The 18950-nt window shown below is 44.2% G+C and overlaps 1 protein-coding gene across 1 annotated transcript; it reads right to left on the minus strand.

Annotated features, from left to right (window-relative positions):
* Positions 1-4273: 4273 nt before the first annotated feature.
* On the minus strand, positions 4274-18183 carry LOC309547285 (uncharacterized protein C3orf38 homolog). The gene is made up of 3 exons (XM_082247116.1): positions 18025-18183; positions 10214-10419; positions 4274-4992 (listed from the first exon to the last, which is right to left on the minus strand). Exons 1-3 carry the CDS (start codon positions 18149-18151, stop codon positions 4441-4443), a joined length of 885 nt encoding a protein of 294 aa, XP_082103242.1. The 5' UTR covers positions 18152-18183; the 3' UTR covers positions 4274-4440.
* Positions 18184-18950: the final 767 nt, after the last annotated feature.

Raw genomic sequence — 18950 nt, forward strand, 5'->3', positions numbered from 1 at the left:
GACACAGGTGCACTTTAAGATGAACCTTGGCACGATGCTTCAATATGTAGTAAGTTAGTAACACACAAATCCCAACTCCCACAAAGTCACATAGACTGGATTGGTGGTTTCTGGCTTGACGATCCTTTACGCTAGGTTCACAACTTAACATTTTTGCATCCCACATTTGTGCAGGCACAGCAGGCTTTTTATTTTAATGGGCTGCCGTGCCTGCGTTTCCAGCAGAAAAGGTGCATGCACCTTTCTCAAAATGCGACCCGCAGGGAAATCACATGGTCATTCTGACCATGCGATTCCTACACACGCACTGTGATTTCACAACGCAGTTTCAGACAGCAGCACGTTTTCACCGTGGGTGCGGGAATTGCTGCGATTCCTGCACCTGCAGCCACACGCATAGGTATAAACTTAGCCTTAGTGCAAGACTGTTAGTCTAAAAATCAAGGGCTACTAATGTGTACAAAATAAGCATGCAAACAAAGGATTAGGTACAGATAAAGGAGGGTTCGCATTGAAGCAAACCTTAAATTCAAATACAAGGTCTGCTTCCCCCCCCCCCCCCCCCCCTACTTAAAAAGAATGCGCTGAAAAAAAACTAAAAAAAAAAATAGGATTTCACAAAAAAAAAAAAAAAAAGAAAAAAAAAACCTTCAGTATGCAGCTTCCCCCCAGCCCACCGAGTATTTAATGGAGCCGGATCTCCATCCAGCGATGTGCATGATAATGGCTGTCCCAGCTGTTTGCTTCCTTATTGACTCAGAGACAGCGAGTGGGAGATATTATCTCCCGCTGCTGTCAATCACAGTTAAGAGGGAGTGGGGGGCTGTAAGGCTGAGCCCCGCTCTGTGTGTCTTATGAACAAACAGAGCGGGGCTCGGGAGTGCACATACATACACATGCACACACACACACGCACACACACGCACGTGCCCTCAGAGCGAGCAGCCTGCTATGGCGGAACTCAGCGTGGGGCAGGAGCCAGGAGCACCGGCGGGGAACACAAAAAAATAGGAGGATCAGGGCTACTCTGTGCTAAACCACTGCACAGAACATATAAATAGAACATGTTTGTTAATTTAAAAAAACATGAGCCTTTAAAATTGCAAGCAGGAAGGTTTGTATTGTAAATGATACTATGCACTTAACTCCAATAACTAGAAGTACTGGACTCCCAGTGCCAAATGTAATGTTTCACATGAAGACAGCAGAAGATCCACTGCAAACTAAGTCAGTCTGCAAATAAAATTGGGCTCACAGAGCTTCATTATGCTGCCCAAATGAAATGCAATATTGGCTTTCACACACAAAACAATAAATAAAAAAAAAAAGGGTATTTCCAAGCTTAGGAAAAAAACTGTGTTATAGGCAAAGACTCCTGCCTATCGTCACACATGGGAGGGAGGGTCTAATTTTAGGTTAAAAAAAAAAAAATCTCCATTTAATTTAAAAAATATTAAAAGGTTTGTGTAACTAAGCTATTTTTCACAATTTTTGCCATTTAAAACATTAGGTCAGAAGACAGTTGTTGATATGTAAAATGGGAAAGGTCTGCTGGCCTGTGTCCAAAACACAATGCATGGCAATGAAACTGCTGATAAACGTAAAGAAGTATTAAACCCAAGAGCACATTTATATTAGATTGTAGCTTACCAGTTCTTAGATGTGTTGCCTGCATTAGTTTTCCCTTCCCTTTCTTTCTTCTATATTGATCTGGTGATCTGGCCAACAAGAGAACAAGCTCTCTTCTAGATGTATCAGCTTACAGGGATGAGACAAACCATTTAACACTGACAGGGGTGATTACTAAGATCAGCTTTTAATTATGTAAAACCTTTATTTCAGAAGGAAAAAAAAATGTTTGCTGTAACTGATTATGAAGTGTGAGCTGCAATTTGGCTTCAATTTGTTGTATTTAAATCTGCTAATCCATTTAACACTCCCCTCCCACCAAACTATGCTGCTGCCTGCTGTGCACTCTGAAACAGAAGGAGAGTTACTGGTCAGATCCCCAGGTGAAAACAGAAGGAAAAAGAATATGAATGCAGATACTACATAGAATGACTGGTAAGCTGCAATAGAATACATTTCTAGTTTGGGGTTTAATACCGCTTTAAAGCGGAACCTCAGTTAAAAAACAAAATTACAAGCAGGTTTGTATTTCAAATGATATTATGCATATTTCTTTTCTGCAATACCTTCATGCTAGCAAGTGTGTAAACACTAGGCATGCCTTGGCGCTATAATAAATTAAAGAATAAGTTCCTTTAAAAAAAAATAAAAAATAATAATAAATGCACATTAATGCGCATTTAGTATTATTTTTTTTTTTTTAGTGCCTGTAAAGCATGGCACCAATGATCAGCAGATCACTGATGTCATGCAGGTCTCCTGCAGACTATAATTGTGAGCGGTCTGCCCATGCATTGTCCAGGCAGGTTCAGACTAACAGAAAGACTCAATGAACTTCCACAGCGCTCAACAGTACCGTGGTATATCAGGGCTTGAAGTTCATTCACACACAGAGCACCACAGTGACTACATCCGATTGGCACCATTCAGCCTGAACATTTTTCACCCAGCTCCTGTGATTTATCAAATTGAAGTTTGGTTGATTAGGGTGATGCCGACAGGCGCACCCATGGCTCAACTTTTTGCCAATTCAACTGAGCATGGCCGGCATTACCTGTATTTTCCGGCGTATAAGACGACTTTTGAACCTTAAAAAAAATCCCCCAAAAATGGGGGGTGGTCGTCTTTTACGCCGAGTATAAAAATCCCAAAAGGTAATTAGGTAAGCAAAATCTATGAAAGCCCTGGCTGTCTGTGTCCTATTCATCAGCAAGGTGCCGTAAGTACCCTAAATGTATTCTCTTATAAATCTCCAAGGTATTGTAAGTAAAAGTATTACCAGTAGATGTATAATCTTCTCAAGGCGCTGGCTGTGCAGGAATCCTGTACCAGTATATTGTACCGTAGCTTTGGCTACGTAGTATACCGTGCTGAGCCAATCATGGTGAGCGATATATTCTATTATTGAATGCAAAGCCTGCTCCGATTGAGAAGTCAGAGAGGCAGGATTATGTTACTCTCTCAGACTCCGCCAATCCGAGCAGACTTTGCATTCAATAATAGAAATATGTATACAAAAAGGACTCCCCAATGGTGTGGGACTATAAATGCCACTAGACACTGTATATCAAGGTTAAAATAGTCAATTTTATTAAACAAATAACAAAAACAAAAATTATTATACGGATTAGATACAATATGATGACATTAACAGAGGGGGGGCACATAAAAATTGCATGCAATGACAGATCATATACCAGTCCACACTGAAGACGCTCAGGTACACATGGTGGATTGAACCGGAAAAAAGACCCTGGGTGGATTGATGATTGACTTGGGTCTTTTTTCCGGTTTAATCCACCATGTGTACCTGAGCGTCTTCAGTGTGGACTGGTATATGATCTGTCATTGCATGCAATTTTTATGTGCCCCCCCTTTGTTAATGTCATCATATTATATCTAATCCGTATAATAATTTTTGTTTTTGTTATTTGTTTAATAAAATTGACTATTTTAACCTTGATATACAGTGTCTAGTGGCATTTATAGTCCCACACCATTGGGGAGTCCTTTTTGTATACATATTGATTGGGATGATGGCCACTAGCACTGGGTACTAGGATTACTGTTTCCTCAATAATAGAATACATTACTCACAGTGATTGGCTCAGCGCGGTACACTGTATGTAGTCGAAGCTACGGTACATACGGTATACCGGTACAGGATTTCCACACAGCCAGCGCCTTGAAAAAGATTATACATCTACCGGTAATACTTACTTACAATACCTTGGAGATTTATAAGAGAATACATTTACGGTACTTATGGTACCTTGCAGAGGAATAGGGCACAGACAGCCCAGCCAGCGCTTTCATAGATTACACTTACTTAATTACCTTTGGGATTTTTATGCTCGGCGTATATGGTGTTGCCTTGCTTTGCTTCAGAGGGGGGGGGGGGGGGGGGGAGGTGTAGTCTTCTACGGCAAATATAGCCAAAAACCTATGTTTTAACTTGAAAAGTGGGTGGGGGGGGGGGGGGGGTCGTCTTATGCACCCAGTATTATACGCCGGAAAATACAGTAGTTTAAAATGCCTAATAATGTACAACTAACTTGATAGCAAATGTGACGTATGTAACACTTTATATAACACACTGTATATAACTATGTAAATTACATTTATAGAACTTTTACATACATTTACATATTTTTGGTTTAAAGTCATTTAAAGTGAGTAGTGTGTCCATCATTATTCTCAATTCGACTCTATGCTGATCTGTGTTTGATTAGAACTGACAAAATATCACAGGCTAGCAAAGAAAATGCTGAACATATAAAATCATTTGTGTGAAGTAAACAGTTCAAACCATCAGCCATTAGCAGACCCAGAAAAGTAGAGTTCCAAGTCCTTAGTCTCATAGGTAACGGAAGGCAAACATTTTTTCTGCTCAGAGCTCAATGAGTTTTGCCCCAAGACTTTCAGATCCACGTGCTTGATTTTCCAATTTTTACCAATCGGACAGCGTATTAGTCCAAAGATCTGTTCAAATATTCCCAAACAGGCCCCGTCCCTGTGGATTGTACCAGCAACTGCCACCACTACCAGGCCATGAGGAGAAGACACACATTTTAATCCTCTTCTGTCAGAACTGGGACTAAATATTAGTCTCTCATCTCGTGTAAGTGCAAGCAGGCGAAGACTCGCCATCTGAGCATCCTTGTGTTCTTCTATAGCTTGCTCCGCTGCATTGTAGGCAAACCTAAGTATGGCATTCTCCCAGAAGTGCTGAGGTCCCCACTCTCCCTTTTCTTGTCCAAAGGAAGGATTCTGGGAGTTCAGAAGAATGTAGAACCACTCACAAAACTTTTCACCAAGTAAATTAAAGTCAGTTGGCTCCAGATGGGACTCTGCTTCCTGGACCTGAAAAAGATAAAAAGAATCGCCGTTCTCGGTTTATTTTATTTTTTTAACAGTATCTTATTACATTACAAGTTCAAACATGCTATTTAGGCCCCTTTCACACTAGTGCGACTTGTCCCGCGGTTTTGGACCGCAAAATCGCATGACAAGTCGTTTTCCGTTATTTTCAATGAGCCCCATTCATATCAGTGCGTTTTGAAGTCGCACCGACTTCAAAGTAGTTCCTGCACTACTTTGCCACGATTTGATTGCGTTTTGAGCCATAGCCATTGATTTCAAAATCGCGGCAAAGTCGCGTCAAAATCGCGCCATAAAATCGTGTCGCATAAGTGTGAAAGGGGCCTTAAACATTGCCAATTTTGGCTGTGAAGTAGGAATTGGGGTAGATCAGAACTTTTGATTCACACAACTGTCCTAGGGCCAGGGTCTCAAAATATTAACCCTTCAAACTTTTTTTTTTTTTCCCCATCTTTGATAAAATGCATAATTTAAGGGTTTATTCACTTAATTGACCCAAAGGGTTTTTTTTTTTTTTTAATAAAGCTAGCGAGTGCAAAATCAGTCACAATTCTGCAGAGAAATCAATTAGCTTCTAACCTCAGATTATTCAATTAAGATTTGGCAATAAAACCTGGAAGCCGATTGGTTTCTCTGCAGAATTGGGACTGATTTTGCACTCTCTAGCTTTAGTAAATAAACCCCAAAGTGACCCATATCTCTGTGTAGAGTGTTGCCTTTATATGCCTGGGTATTCCATGCATCCAGCCTGTCAAAATCAATGACAGATCTTCCTACACATGTCAATTTTGACATCTATTTGTTTTAAATCTTTATTTCTACAACCAGGAGGCTGACAAGCCCCCTGTGATAGCATAGTGTAGCTGACAGGTTTTCTTTACGGTCACATGGAATTCCTAAGGAGAAGCCCTTTTATTGTTTACAAAAGGGCAACGTTCATCAGGCATGTGCCAGAGATTCTCCTTCTCTTTGTCACTGCAGTATTCAATTTATGTAGGCTGTGTTAACCATTTGGAGTGCACCTTGTTTCCTTCCATGTGCTGATTATCCTTAAAGTGGAACTTTAGGTTAACCTATTAAAATGGGCGCACAGGCAGGATTTTTAATGCAGAAGATACATGCTTTGTCTCTTCTGCATTAAAAATTACTTGCCTGTCTGCTCTTGTACAGTGAGCCTCGCAGCCCGCTGTACCAATTCGCTAATGCCAAATCTGACTGTTCACCTGCACATGTGCAGGTGTGACTTCATCACCGTGCGACCAATCACTGGGACTGGCGATCAAGAGCTGGAAGCTGCCCGTCCAAAGAGGTCAGTGGCCAGGCATGGAGCTCAGAGAGGCTGCATTGTTGGAGCTGAGGTGAGTATTGTTCCACTTTAATAAGAGGTTAGGGATCTATTAAACCCTGTCACACTTGCACTCTTTTAAAGAAAACTGAGCACAAACTGTGCTTGATTAGCTTCTTCCCCAGCCAGGGTGGCCAGATAATGACAGCTCTGAACCTGGAAATGCTCACAGCAGAGGGCTTCCAGTTTCACTCTTTACAGGGGATATCAGTGAACAGATGTTCACCGATCTCCTGCGGCTCTCCATTCTGACATTCCGCCATGGAAGTTGCAGGCGTTCAGGAAGAACAAGTCTCCATATATTCTCTGAAAAATTTTCCTTTAACCTCAGCTTAACGCTCCTACCTGCAGAAACACAGAGGATCCTAATGCTAGGGTCGATCGTTTTCAGTCCTGGATCTTTTATGCAGAATTATTGGACTTTAGGAGACACTACAGGTCAAGTTAAACAAGTCACCTAAACAGACACTGTCACTTTACCCTGCAAGGGCAAGGTGATAGTATCTCTCTAAAGAACAATGCTTTTTTGCTTGAATTTGGCAAAAAGCAGATCATTTCCTAAGTTCCTATTTTATTTCAATACATTTTGGATGTCCTCTTTTCCTTGGTCTGATTTTCCTGTTATTGTGATATCGCTAGCCGGTCAGGCAGAGAAATGTTCGGCATATTGGGTTCAATGTATCAGACTTCCTGACACCAAAAAAGGGTAAAGTTAGAACAAGGTGATTTTACAAGTTTCACACGATCCATCCTGTTCTTGGAAATCAAAATCTACAGATTCTATAGTGATTGGATTAAGGTATCAGTGCTACCTGTGTGGGTGAAATGCCGAGGTATGATTCCTGACACTTAATGGAACTGAAGAAGGATCATAGTGATGAAACATCTTCAATATTACAGAACCAATCCAGGTAAATGTGACTAAGTACTACTAGCTACACTGTGACCTGGATGATTAAAAGAGAAGTATGAGAATGTTTTTGTTTTTCTTGAATCATACTCACCTAGGAGGATGCAGCATTGGTCCCCTGCCGGCTCTAAGACTGAAAATCGAGCGATCAAACAACGCTGATCGCTCGGTTCTTAGACCTCCGTGAGCAGAGAGCGGGTGACTGGCAATCATACCCTCTCTGATCTGCCCTCTGCACTCATTGGAGCGCTGGGCCGTGGGTGGGAGGGTGGGAACAGCCAGCTCAGGCTCTTAGTGGCTCGCTAACAGGCTGAGCTGGGTGCGGGACCAGGCATGTGGGTAAATCCCAAGCATATGGACGAAATCTTACCCAAGCCTGGACCGACTCTGTGGTGAAAGCCCGCTGTCTGCTGAAAACAGGTCACAAGAGTGCAGAACGAACTGCACTTCTGTAATCCACAGAATTAGTACAGCCAAACGAGTGGCTGTACTTCTCCTTTAAGAACCTTCAGATATAAAATGTAGGCCGCTATTACTGACCTCTCCTTCTAAAATGCTGGCTGTCACACAGATGCAGTGCTTTCAATGCTATCTAAAGACCTGCATGCAGATAAGGAGCTCTTTCAGGAAACATGCCTGATCCATGTCAGTAATTATGGAAGTAATAAAACCAGAGAAAGATGAACAACTAACATTTTGTGAAGGATTGTAACACAAAGGACAAAAGCCCTCACAACTGAAAAACATAGCATGCAAGCTCTAGCCACCTCTTCATTACTATACTGTTTGCTCCATAACTACAGGTATGCTTTGGCAACAACATCTTTTGTGTTGGCAGAGATGCAGGTTTCTATGCATGCACAAATGGGTAGAAAAGCTTTACACGCAATAGAAAAAATAACTGTGATATAACTAGCTCAGTTCAATGCTATGTAGTTTTTTCTTTTTAGTAATTGGAAAGTGGGTGTGAATCGTCACATGAGTGTATACAGAAAATCCTGGCGCTGTGGTACCGGTGGTCAGAAGACGGGGCTGGGACAATGAGGTCGGACAATGCCCAAAGGGGTCCACCATGAATTATTAGTCCATGTCCGGGCTGCTGCCTACCCTAACCCAGATCCCAACTGAGAAGAGAAAGTGACAACAAAAAACGGGTATGATGGCGCTCCCGGACAAAATGGCACAAAAATGACTTGGATGCTGCTCGGGATTTTTAAAACATTGGACTTATTTATTAAAATCAATAAATGGAACTCATAGACAGGAAATGCCAGTGGTATGTCCAGGGTGCAGCACTCAGCAGATAAGTGTAACACCGGAAGAGACACCTCAAAAACAAGGAGGACCCAGGAGCGGGGAAGCAACGTCTTACCACCTGTGGAGCCTGGATGGTGTAATACTTGTGGGTAGACTGACAGCCTCAATCACGCCGGGATACTTCACTGCCGATGTGCCTCCAGGCTGGGCGATGCTTGGGATGTAGAGAAGCGGCTGGAGGAGGGGGGGGGGGGGGGGAGTGGAATGCTCAACCCCCACAGACAGCTCCGGTGGCGGTGCAAGCCCGAGGCGGCAGCGGCCGCTGCTCGTCAGACCCTACTGACGTGGCGCCGGGAGATGACGTCACCGGGCGCCTGGCGCAGACATGCGCACCGGGGACTGCAGCACCGATGTAGCTTCTACGGCCGCCGGAGGGATGTGGAAACAGCTCACCGACGGCTGTGCTGTGCAACCACTGGGTCACCTGGCAGAGCTATTGAGGAAAGCCACGGATGGAGGGGATGACATGTTTCGGGCCAAGCCCTTCTTCAGATCTCCTGTGGCTGGCAGGCAGGGGGCAAATTTCCATTTATTGATTTTAATAAATAAGTCCAATGTTTTAAAAAGCCCGAGCAGCATCCAAGTCATTTTTGTGCCATTTTGTCCGGGAGCACCATCATACCCGTTTTTTGTTGTGAATCGTCACATGCAGCTTGTTTGATCAATTTGTCTACATAAGGGTCTTTGTTACAAAGATTTCAACACTATAAAAGGTTTTTATGCTCAAAATGTGTTAAGGTTTTCCTTGCGGTTTTATCTCATGGTCTAATAAAGGCAGCCTTTCACTGATGCTCTAGACCAGTGGTCCTCAACCCTGGTCTACAGGGCCCACTAATGCCCCGTACACACGTGCAGATTGTCGGCCGAAAAGATTCGGCCAACAACCGATCGGCCGATTTTCGGCTTGTTAGTATGATGCTTCCGACAGCCGACAGCGCACTTTCGGCCGAAAAGAATCTGTCGTGCAAGCATTAAAATGTTTGTATGCCGACACCAGAGCGGCCGATTGTTCGCCAGTCCGTACAGAATTCGGCCAACAGACAGCAGATTTGCAAGACTGAGCATGCTCAGAAAAGAAAAAACACAGGGAAAGTTAACCATCACATGACATCACTTCTGCAGTCGGCGGACAAAATTCTTGTGCAGTCTTTTGCACTTTTCAACAGACACCGACAGCCCGGGGACAAAAGACGGCCGATCGTTCGGCCGACGATCTGCACGTGTGTACGAGGCATAACAGGCCAGATTTTAAGTATTACCTTGGGGAGATGCAGACTAGAGTACTGCAATCACTGAGCAGCAAATGATATCACCTGGGATGTATTTCAGTTATCTTGCAAATCTGGCCTGTTAGTGGGCCCTGTAGGCCAGGGTTGAGGACCCCTGCTCTAGAGTACTCAATTACATATGATTGTATTTGTTTCTGTAGAAAAATACAATCCACAAGCGTTAATGTGAAATCCATAGGGCTGCTGAAACAAGAGTCACAGTAAGTGATGTGACAAAAACTGCCACCTGGTCAGTATTTTACTGACTTGGCCAATGCTATTATTAGCTAAAATATCAAATGGCTGGATTTTTATTTCCAGAAAGGGTGACAACACTATATGAAAATTATTTCCCCCACCAACCTTCTTTTCAGGGACTGATGTCTTGTCAACTCTTGGACCTGCCCAGTGATCAATCGCATATTGGATCAGCTGAGTCTTCTCACTAGACGGTGGCACTGCAAGTTTTTCTGCAGCCAGGTATTTAAATATTGCATCTCGGTGAACTTTCCGCCTCTTCAAGAGCTCCTTAGCATTCTTGCTGTAGACAAGTATGGCATCGATGGCCTCTAAAACATTTAAACAAACATGAAAAGAATACATAAAATGTATTTATTGAGAACAGTTCTTCTCGTTTAATAATAGAGTAAAACTTTGTGGCATACAGCAATCTGATAACATTAAAAGCTGAAGTTTAGCTAAAAATAACAACAGAAGAATTAGCACAAGGGACATAATTTACAGTTAGTACGTGTTGTCCCTTCTGTTAATTCTTCTGCTTTCAAAAGAAAACTTCCTCTGTCCTACCCGCCGCCATAATCTTTGGGTATGGTGGTGGGGCTGTCAGGAACTGCCATCAAGAGAGCTTGACTATGCCCACCCTTTCCTGCTTGATTCGCCATTCATAGAAGCCATACTACAGCATGCATGAAACACAATGTCTGAATAGAGGGGGCGGAGCTACCAAACATTTGTCCGTCCCACATTCAGAGATCTTGTGTCATACATAGAAGTTGTAGTACAGATTCTATGAATGTTGAATTGAGCAGGAAAGGGCAGGCATAGTCAAGCTTTCTTAATGACAGCTCCTGACATCCCCTTAGGTGCACCTAAATTTTACAGCAGTGGGGGTAGAGATGAGGATAGGCCTGAGGAAGACTTCTACTGAAAGGACAATAACCAACACAAGGGATACGTCATACTAACTGTACGTTATGTCCCTTGTGCTGATTGTTCTGTTTTCACATTTAGCTAAACTTAGGCTTTAAATTTCAAGAAAAATCAAAACCAGAACCCAGACAAGTGTTGGATACCAGGCAGTCAAAGTCTCTAAAGAAGTACAGCAAGCATACTTCATGCTCTTTTTTTAATCCAATTACAGAGGCAGAAAAAAAAAATGGATTAATTGCCACAGACAAGTTTTATCTCAAATATATCTGCAAGTTAAAGATGAATGTCACCTTACAAAGCCAAAATTCAATTTCAAGTCACGAATATGTCCCTGTAAGTCACTAATAAGTCCCTGTAGGACAAAAAAAAATACTTACAGGGCTTGACAAATTTGCTTGGAATCTAGGAGCCAGTTTTTTTTCACGCTTGCCGAATGGCCAGCTTCTGTCAGACTGCCTGCCATACACACGGGCTGAATGGCGGCCAGTTTTTAATGAACCGACTGATGTTGCCCGGCATTCGGCCGTGTGTACTTGGCTTGATGGTGTGATGGGCAGTGGCTCACTAGGGAAGGACAGTTCAGCAAGTTGGAGGTGATAGGCGATCCAGTAACTCATGCCACCTTCGGCCCCTTTCACACATACACCTTCCTAGCAGAATCCGCTTGCTCAGTGGGGATTTCCCTGCTAATCCCCGCTTAGCAGGTGGATGACAGGTCTTGTCCGCTCCGCTATGCAGAGCGAATATGGACACAGTCTCGCTCTCCTCTTTCGGGCAGTCGGATGGAAATGGACTGCTTGTCCATTTCAATCTGATGCCATCTGATTCCATCCATTGAACCGATGGAAAGTAGGACCTGTGTTCCTAAATAGGAGGACCACAGAAGCTCTGTATTGATTCCAAAAAGAACAACGGTCTGCTGTGTTTAAAACAGCAGACTGTCGTTCTCGCTTCACAGGGAGCGATCACGGGTGCCCGGTGGCAATCGTGGCCGCTGGCCCAGTGGAACGGCTTCCCTGCTGGCGAGTGGGCGCGCCCCCAGGTACGCTCCCGCGGACCCCCATATAGGTACGGCGATTCGCGGGAACCTGCCTCCGTACTACCTCCGTAACTGCAGAAGCTGGTCGGTAAGTGGTTAAAGCATAATTTCAAAGCCACACAGATTTCACTGCACTTTGCGATTTCATTTAACCACGTACGACGCTCGCTCTCGAGAGTCAAGGGGGCCAGCGTCAGCGGGGAAGCCGATGTCTGTGACAGGCGCTATCGTTCCCCGCTGACCGTTCTTCTCCGTGGGATGATCATAGAGATCATGTGATCCTGCTATATAGGATCATATGTCTCTATGGTCATTCCAGAAGCCCCGACCTCTCACAGTTAGAATCGCTCCCCAAGGCTCACATTTAACCCCTTGATCACCCACAGGGTTAACCCCTTCCCTGCCAATGGCATTATTACAGTAACAGTGCATATTTTTAGTACTGATTACTGTAATATCACTGGTACCCCCAAAAGTGTCAAAAATGTCAGTTAGGGGTCCGATGTGTCCACTGCAATGTCGCAGTCCAGCAAAAAAAAAAAAAAAAAAAATCACAGATCGCCGCCAATACTAGTAAAAAAAAAAAAACATAAATCTTTCCCATAGTTAGTAGTTAAAAGCACAATAACAAAGGACAAACAAAGACAAAACAAACAAAAACGAAGACAGTTGGGACTTTAAATGAGGCGGTGTCCATCCAGGGCCACCCGCCTCCATCCCTAATCGAGTATATGAAAGCAAAGGGGGGGGGGGGAATAATAAAATGAATATTAGGGTATTATGGGGTCGGCATATTAGATAGAATATATAGGATTATATAAAGAATACCAAGTATGTGGTAACAAGTATGTGGTAACATAATGTTGGTTTTGATCTTAAAAGAGCCGTTACCCAATACTATAATGAGGTAGGACGGGAAAGGGGGGAAAAATCGGGACTTTGAGTGAGGTGTGTGGGGTCGGTGGTCACAGTAAAATGGTACAGTCATCTAGTAAAAGGCATAGATTTATTGATTGATATGATAACATATACAAATATATACAAGCTACATCAAAGTTGCATAAATATGATGATACAAACAAAGAGCAATTGAAAACATACTAAACACAAGATCATATCAACAATGTTGGGGTGTGCACTGGAAAGGTTAGGTCATTGATGGAGAACAACGTTAAAAAGTATAGAATAGGTAAAAATGGGGGGTACATCCATATTAGGCTCGACGCGTTTCGTGGATGAATTCCACTCATCAGGAGCCGGTACACCCCAAATCATCATATGTAAGGGGGGATAAGTATATAAGGAATTGATGTGGACAGTGATCCAAAAGGTCAAGAGAAGTCTGCTCCGGGAGCTGTAGGGGCCCAAAACGCGGCCAAGGGATATCACATAGGCACTCCATGTTGCATAGGGGTGGCTAAAGCATTGAGGGGTGATATCTCAGATATTAATCTCCAAGGATTTCTACATGGATAAATAAATAACATTAATATGAAAATATTTTCACTGGTATGGCAGTGACAAATATAAATTAATGGAATCAATGTGAAGGTAAGTATTATACCTGGATGAATTAATAATATGAGTTGATCGGGGGAGATGATTAAAGTAATCTGAAACGTCTAAAAAATGGTGAAGAAAGATTATTAAGTGAAAGATAAGTAGAGAGAAAATTCCAAACCAAACCACCAAAAAACCACCAAAAATGGTGAAAAGTGCTGAGGTGGGAAAGAATCAGGGGTGATTGAGTGAATGGGATTATGAGAAAGAGGGAATACTAAAAAGAATACCCGATTTCAAAAAAAGGTCTGAAAAATTGAAGTGGTAAAAAACAAACAAAAGGAAACGATTGGTGAGAAGTGGATAGGTGTTGTTTGGTACTCGACCAAAACACAGAGGGAAGGTGATGGGAAGTGTAGTGGTGACCAAGGGGTGCTCAAGTGGAGGAACGTGAAAGGAATGGAAGACGTGAGGAGAAAGAAACGCCAAGGGAAATACCTATATGCGGCCACAAGAGGGGCTCCTAGCGTCACGTCCAAGCACCAGAAAGTAGAGGAAACAGGGTCACGTCCAGGGCCAAATGCCATCCTGGATCTCGACACAAATGACCTCCCTTATATGTGGCGCGAGATTGAAATCACATGACGGCGCGAGGACGCCAACGAGTGACGTCACACGCACGGCATGGAAGACGTGGCGCCGAGGCGCAAAGGGGAAGTCGCCCACTCTCCCGCGCCCGATAGAAAGACGGGCGGAAGGGGAGGAGGGAGGCCCCCGAAGCGCCTCGCAGCTCCCGGATCTAAACAACAGACCAATGGAACTGTCCAACCATAAATGACAATCTAAACATTCCCAGTGCAGTATTACCCATATTGTGAAAAGAATAATGTAATGATGTATATATGTGGAAATGGTAAATGCAAACCAAACCAAAGAGGTCTGCATGAGGGCCAACCGCAAACGAACCACACACCTCCATCCCTATTGGATGTTAAAAGCACAATAACAAAGGACAAACAAAGACAAAACAAACAAAAACGAAGACAGTTGGGACTTTAAATGAGGCGGTGTCCATCCAGGGCCACCCGCCTCCATCCCTAATCGAGTATATGAAAGCAAAGGGGGGGGGGGAGCAGACTTCTCTTGACCTTTTGGATCACTGTCCACATCAATTCCTTATATACTTATCCCCCCTTACATATGATGATTTGGGGTGTACCGGCTCCTGATGAGTGGAATTCATCCACGAAACGCGTCGAGCCTAATATGGATGTACCCCCCATTTTTACCTATTCTATACTTTTTAACGTTGTTCTCCATCAATGACCTAACCTTTCCAGTGCACACCCCAACATTGTTGATATGATCTTGTGTTTAGTATGTTTTCAATTGCTCTTTGTTTGTATCATCATATTTATGCAACTTTGATGTAGCTTGTATATATTTGTATATGTTATCATATCAATCAATAAATCTATGCCTTTTACTAGATGACTGTACCATTTTACTGTGACCACCGACCCCACACACCTCACTCAAAGTCCTGATTTTTCCCCCCTTTCCCGTCCTACCTCATTATAGTATTGGGTAACGGCTCTTTTAAGATCAAAACCAACATTATGTTACCACATACTTGTTACCACATACTTGGTATTCTTTATATAATCCTATATATTCTATCTAATATGCCGACCCCATAATACCCTAATATTCATTTTATTATTCCCCCCCCCCCCCCTTTGCTCCCGTAGTTAGTAGACGCAATAACTTTTGTGCAAACCAATAAAAATACGCTTATTGCGATTTTTTTTTTACCAAAAACTATGTAGCAGAAAACAAATTGGCCTAAAATGTTGATAAATTTTGATTTCTACATTTTTTTTTTGAGAATTTCATATAGCAGAATGTGAAAAAATGTTTTTTTCAAAATTGTCGCTCTTTTTTTTGTTTATAGCGCAAAAAAATAAAAATCGCACAGGTGATCAAATAACACCAAAAGAAAGCTCTGTTTGTGAGAAAAAAGGACGTAAATTTATTTTGGGTACAGTGTCGCACGACCGCGCAATTGTCCGTTAAAATAACGCAGTGCCGAATCGCAAAATAGGGCCTAGTCAGGAAGGGGGCAAATCTTTCCGCTCTTAAAGTGGTTAAAGAGGAAGTAAACCCTCTGAAAAAAAATGTGAAAAAAAAACACCTGTAAAGACAAAGGCATAATGAGCTAGTATGCATCGCATACTAGCTCATTATGAAGTACTTACCTAAAAACGAAGCCCCCGCAGTGCCGACAGGACGGCCGACCTGCTTCCTGGATAGCGTCCTCCAGCCATCTGATTGGCCGGAGGCGCGATTACATCACTCCCGTGCATGCGCGTGGGAGCCACTGTTCACAGCACAGAGCTCTGAAGGTACGGCACGGGTGGCCGTTCCTTCAGAGCGCGTGCGCCGATGAAGTCATCGCACTGTAAATATCGCCTAAACAGTGCATGTTTAGGAGATATTTATAGCACATATAAGTAAGCCTTAATGTAGGCTTATCTATAGGTAAAAGTATTTTAAGTGGGTTTACAGCCACTTTAATAGAATTCTATGAAAGTTTCAGAGAAATTGGTAGAAGTAGTGCAGGAACCTTTTTCATAATCGCTGCGACAGGAGTCATGGCAATATGAACAGTTTAATTGCCAGCAATGAGGTGGAACTGTCAAATGGCATGACAAGTCATACCTGTGTGTGAACGAGAGCCAAGGGTCCTGTAGCTGGGACGGCGAGTAGTCTGGGGATTACACATGATGCAGTAGTGATACTGTTTCACGAATGGATGAAGTGGATGGGGCTGTGCTGCAACCATGAACAACCCGCAGTTGAGGCACGGTAATCCGCCTCCTCACTGCCTGTCCAATTACTCTCTGAGGTGCGATCTGAATGTGGATAACTCTTCAACGAGCAACTATAAATGAGGCTTATGGTATTCTGAATGTGTCCCCTGACCACCTCCAGGCAGGCACGCATTGAAGTGCTCAGGCAGGCACGCATTGAAGTGTTCAGGCATGGCACGCGTTGAAGTGCTCTGGCATGGCACGCGTTGAAGTGCGTCAGGCAGGCACGCATTGAAGTGCGTCAGGCAGACACGCATTGAAGTGCGTCAGGCAGGCACGCATTGAAGTGCTCAGGCAGGCACGCATTGAAGTGCTCAGGCAGGCACGCATTGAAGTGCTCAGGCAGGCACGCATTGAAGTGCTCAGGCAGGCACGCATTGAAGTGCTCAGGCAGGCACACATTGAAGTGCTCAGGCAGGCACACATTGAAGTGCTCAGGCAGGCACGCACTGAAGTGCTCAGGCAGGCACACATTGAATTGCTCAGGCAGGCACACACTGAAGTGCTCAGGCAGGCACGCATTGAAGTGCTCAGGCAGGCACGCATTGAAGTGCTCAGGCAGGCACGCATTGAAGTGCTCAGGCAGGCACGCATTGAAGTGCTCAGGCAGGCACGCATTGAAGTGCTCAGGCAGGCACACAATGAAGTGCTCTGGCAGGCACGCATTGAAGTGCTCAGGCAGGCACACACTGAAGTGCTCTGGCAGGCACACAATGAAGTGCTCAGGCAGGCACGCATTGAATTGCTCAGGCAGGCACACATTGAATTGCTCAGGCAGGCACACATTGAATTGCTCAGGCAGGCACACATTGAATTGCTCAGGCAGGCACACATTGAAGTGCTCTGGCAGGCACGCACTGAAGTGCTCAGGCAGGGACACATTGAAGTGCTCAGGCAGGGACACAATGAAGTGCTCAGGCAGGCACACAGTGAAGTGCTCAGGCAGGCACGCATTGAAGTGCTCTGGCAGGCACGCACTGAAGTGCTCAGGCAGGGACACAATGAAGTGCTCAGGCAGGCACACAGTGAAGTGCTCAGGCAGGCATGCATTGAAGTGCTCTGGCAGGCATACATTGAAGTGCTCTGGCAGGCACACACTGAAGTGCTCTGACATGCCGCATGCGTGTTATGTGTGTTGGTGGGATGCAGGGATGTTGATTTGATTGGCTCCCTGGTGACAGACATGCCTCGTATTGCCAAGAATGGTGCAAGGATTGTTTTTTGGCGCTGCAACACACATTCATCCAGCTGTAAAAGGATGGCATTTCAATGAATGGCACTGTACCGTACCAATGAGCGCTGCAGTAATAACATGTATGGTGAATGACCCCCACACTAGGGTTGTCACCTCATCCCTTTAAAACAGGACACATAATAACTACACAGGATCGGAGGCTGATATAATGCACAGAAGGCACTGAGTGAGTTTAATTACCACCTTATCAGTACAGAACCTGTGTAATTATTCTGTGTCCTGGGTGAAAGGGATGAGGTGACAACCCTACCCCACACTCTTCTGTACAGGGAGAGCTGAATTAGGACACTGTCACTTTAAAAGGCCCTGCTCCTGTACAGCTCGCCTCCATACACACCGTCCCGGCTGTACACACAGATGAGCCGATTAGTGACCGTCTCCGCCACCGAGAACAGCTCCGACGTGTCCAGTCCCTCCAGCAGCCGGCGACATCCCTCCTTCTCCCGGGCGCTGAGCCCCGCCATGGCGCACACACCTCCCCCTCCTCTCTGTCACCACTTCCCAGAAACGAAACCAAAGTCCACAGTCTACTTCCGGTGACGGCAGCGCCACGGCATGCTGGGAGTTGTAGTTCAGCAGCTGGTGGCGTCCAGGTTGCTATAGTAATGAATTCATCATCACTGCTGCTGTGAGAGGATGAATATCAGCACATGGAGGATGAATCCACAACGTTTTCATCACTCAAACACGAATTTTATAGTGGCCATATGATTTGATAATAGGATTCTAAGTGATGATCCATCTATACTGAACACAATTATAAACGCTTAGAACGGCGTATAAACACTTTTGTTTTGCCCCCATTTTTCATGAGCTGAACTCGAAGATCTAAGACTTTTTCTATGTACACAAAAAGCCGATTTCTCTTAAATATTCTTCATACATCTGTAAGGCCCCTTTCACACATGCGGACCGTTCATTTCATCAGTTCAGTCACATCAAAATAAATGAAGTGTTCATCAGTGCTCATCTGTTATTTTTACATCCACTACCAATGCAAAAATGGATGAAAAACTCACCATTTGTCAGTTTACATTAGTTTTTCGTCCAATCCGTTTTTTTAAAGCGGAGTTCCAGCCTAACCGCACACTCACCTGTCCCACGGTCCAGCGATGCGCGGTCTTCTCCCTCTCTGCTCTGCGGCGCTGGCATCATTGATGTGGGCACCCGGCTGTGACAGTTTGCGTCTTCACAGCCGGGTACGCACTGCGCATGTGCGAGTTGCGCTATGCGTCGTGATTGGCCGGCAATCTTCTGGGACCA

The sequence above is a fragment of the Pelophylax lessonae genome (assembly GCF_965119305.1).
Source record: "Pelophylax lessonae genome assembly, chromosome: 2".
In the NCBI taxonomy this organism is placed as follows: domain Eukaryota; kingdom Metazoa; phylum Chordata; class Amphibia; order Anura; family Ranidae; genus Pelophylax; species Pelophylax lessonae.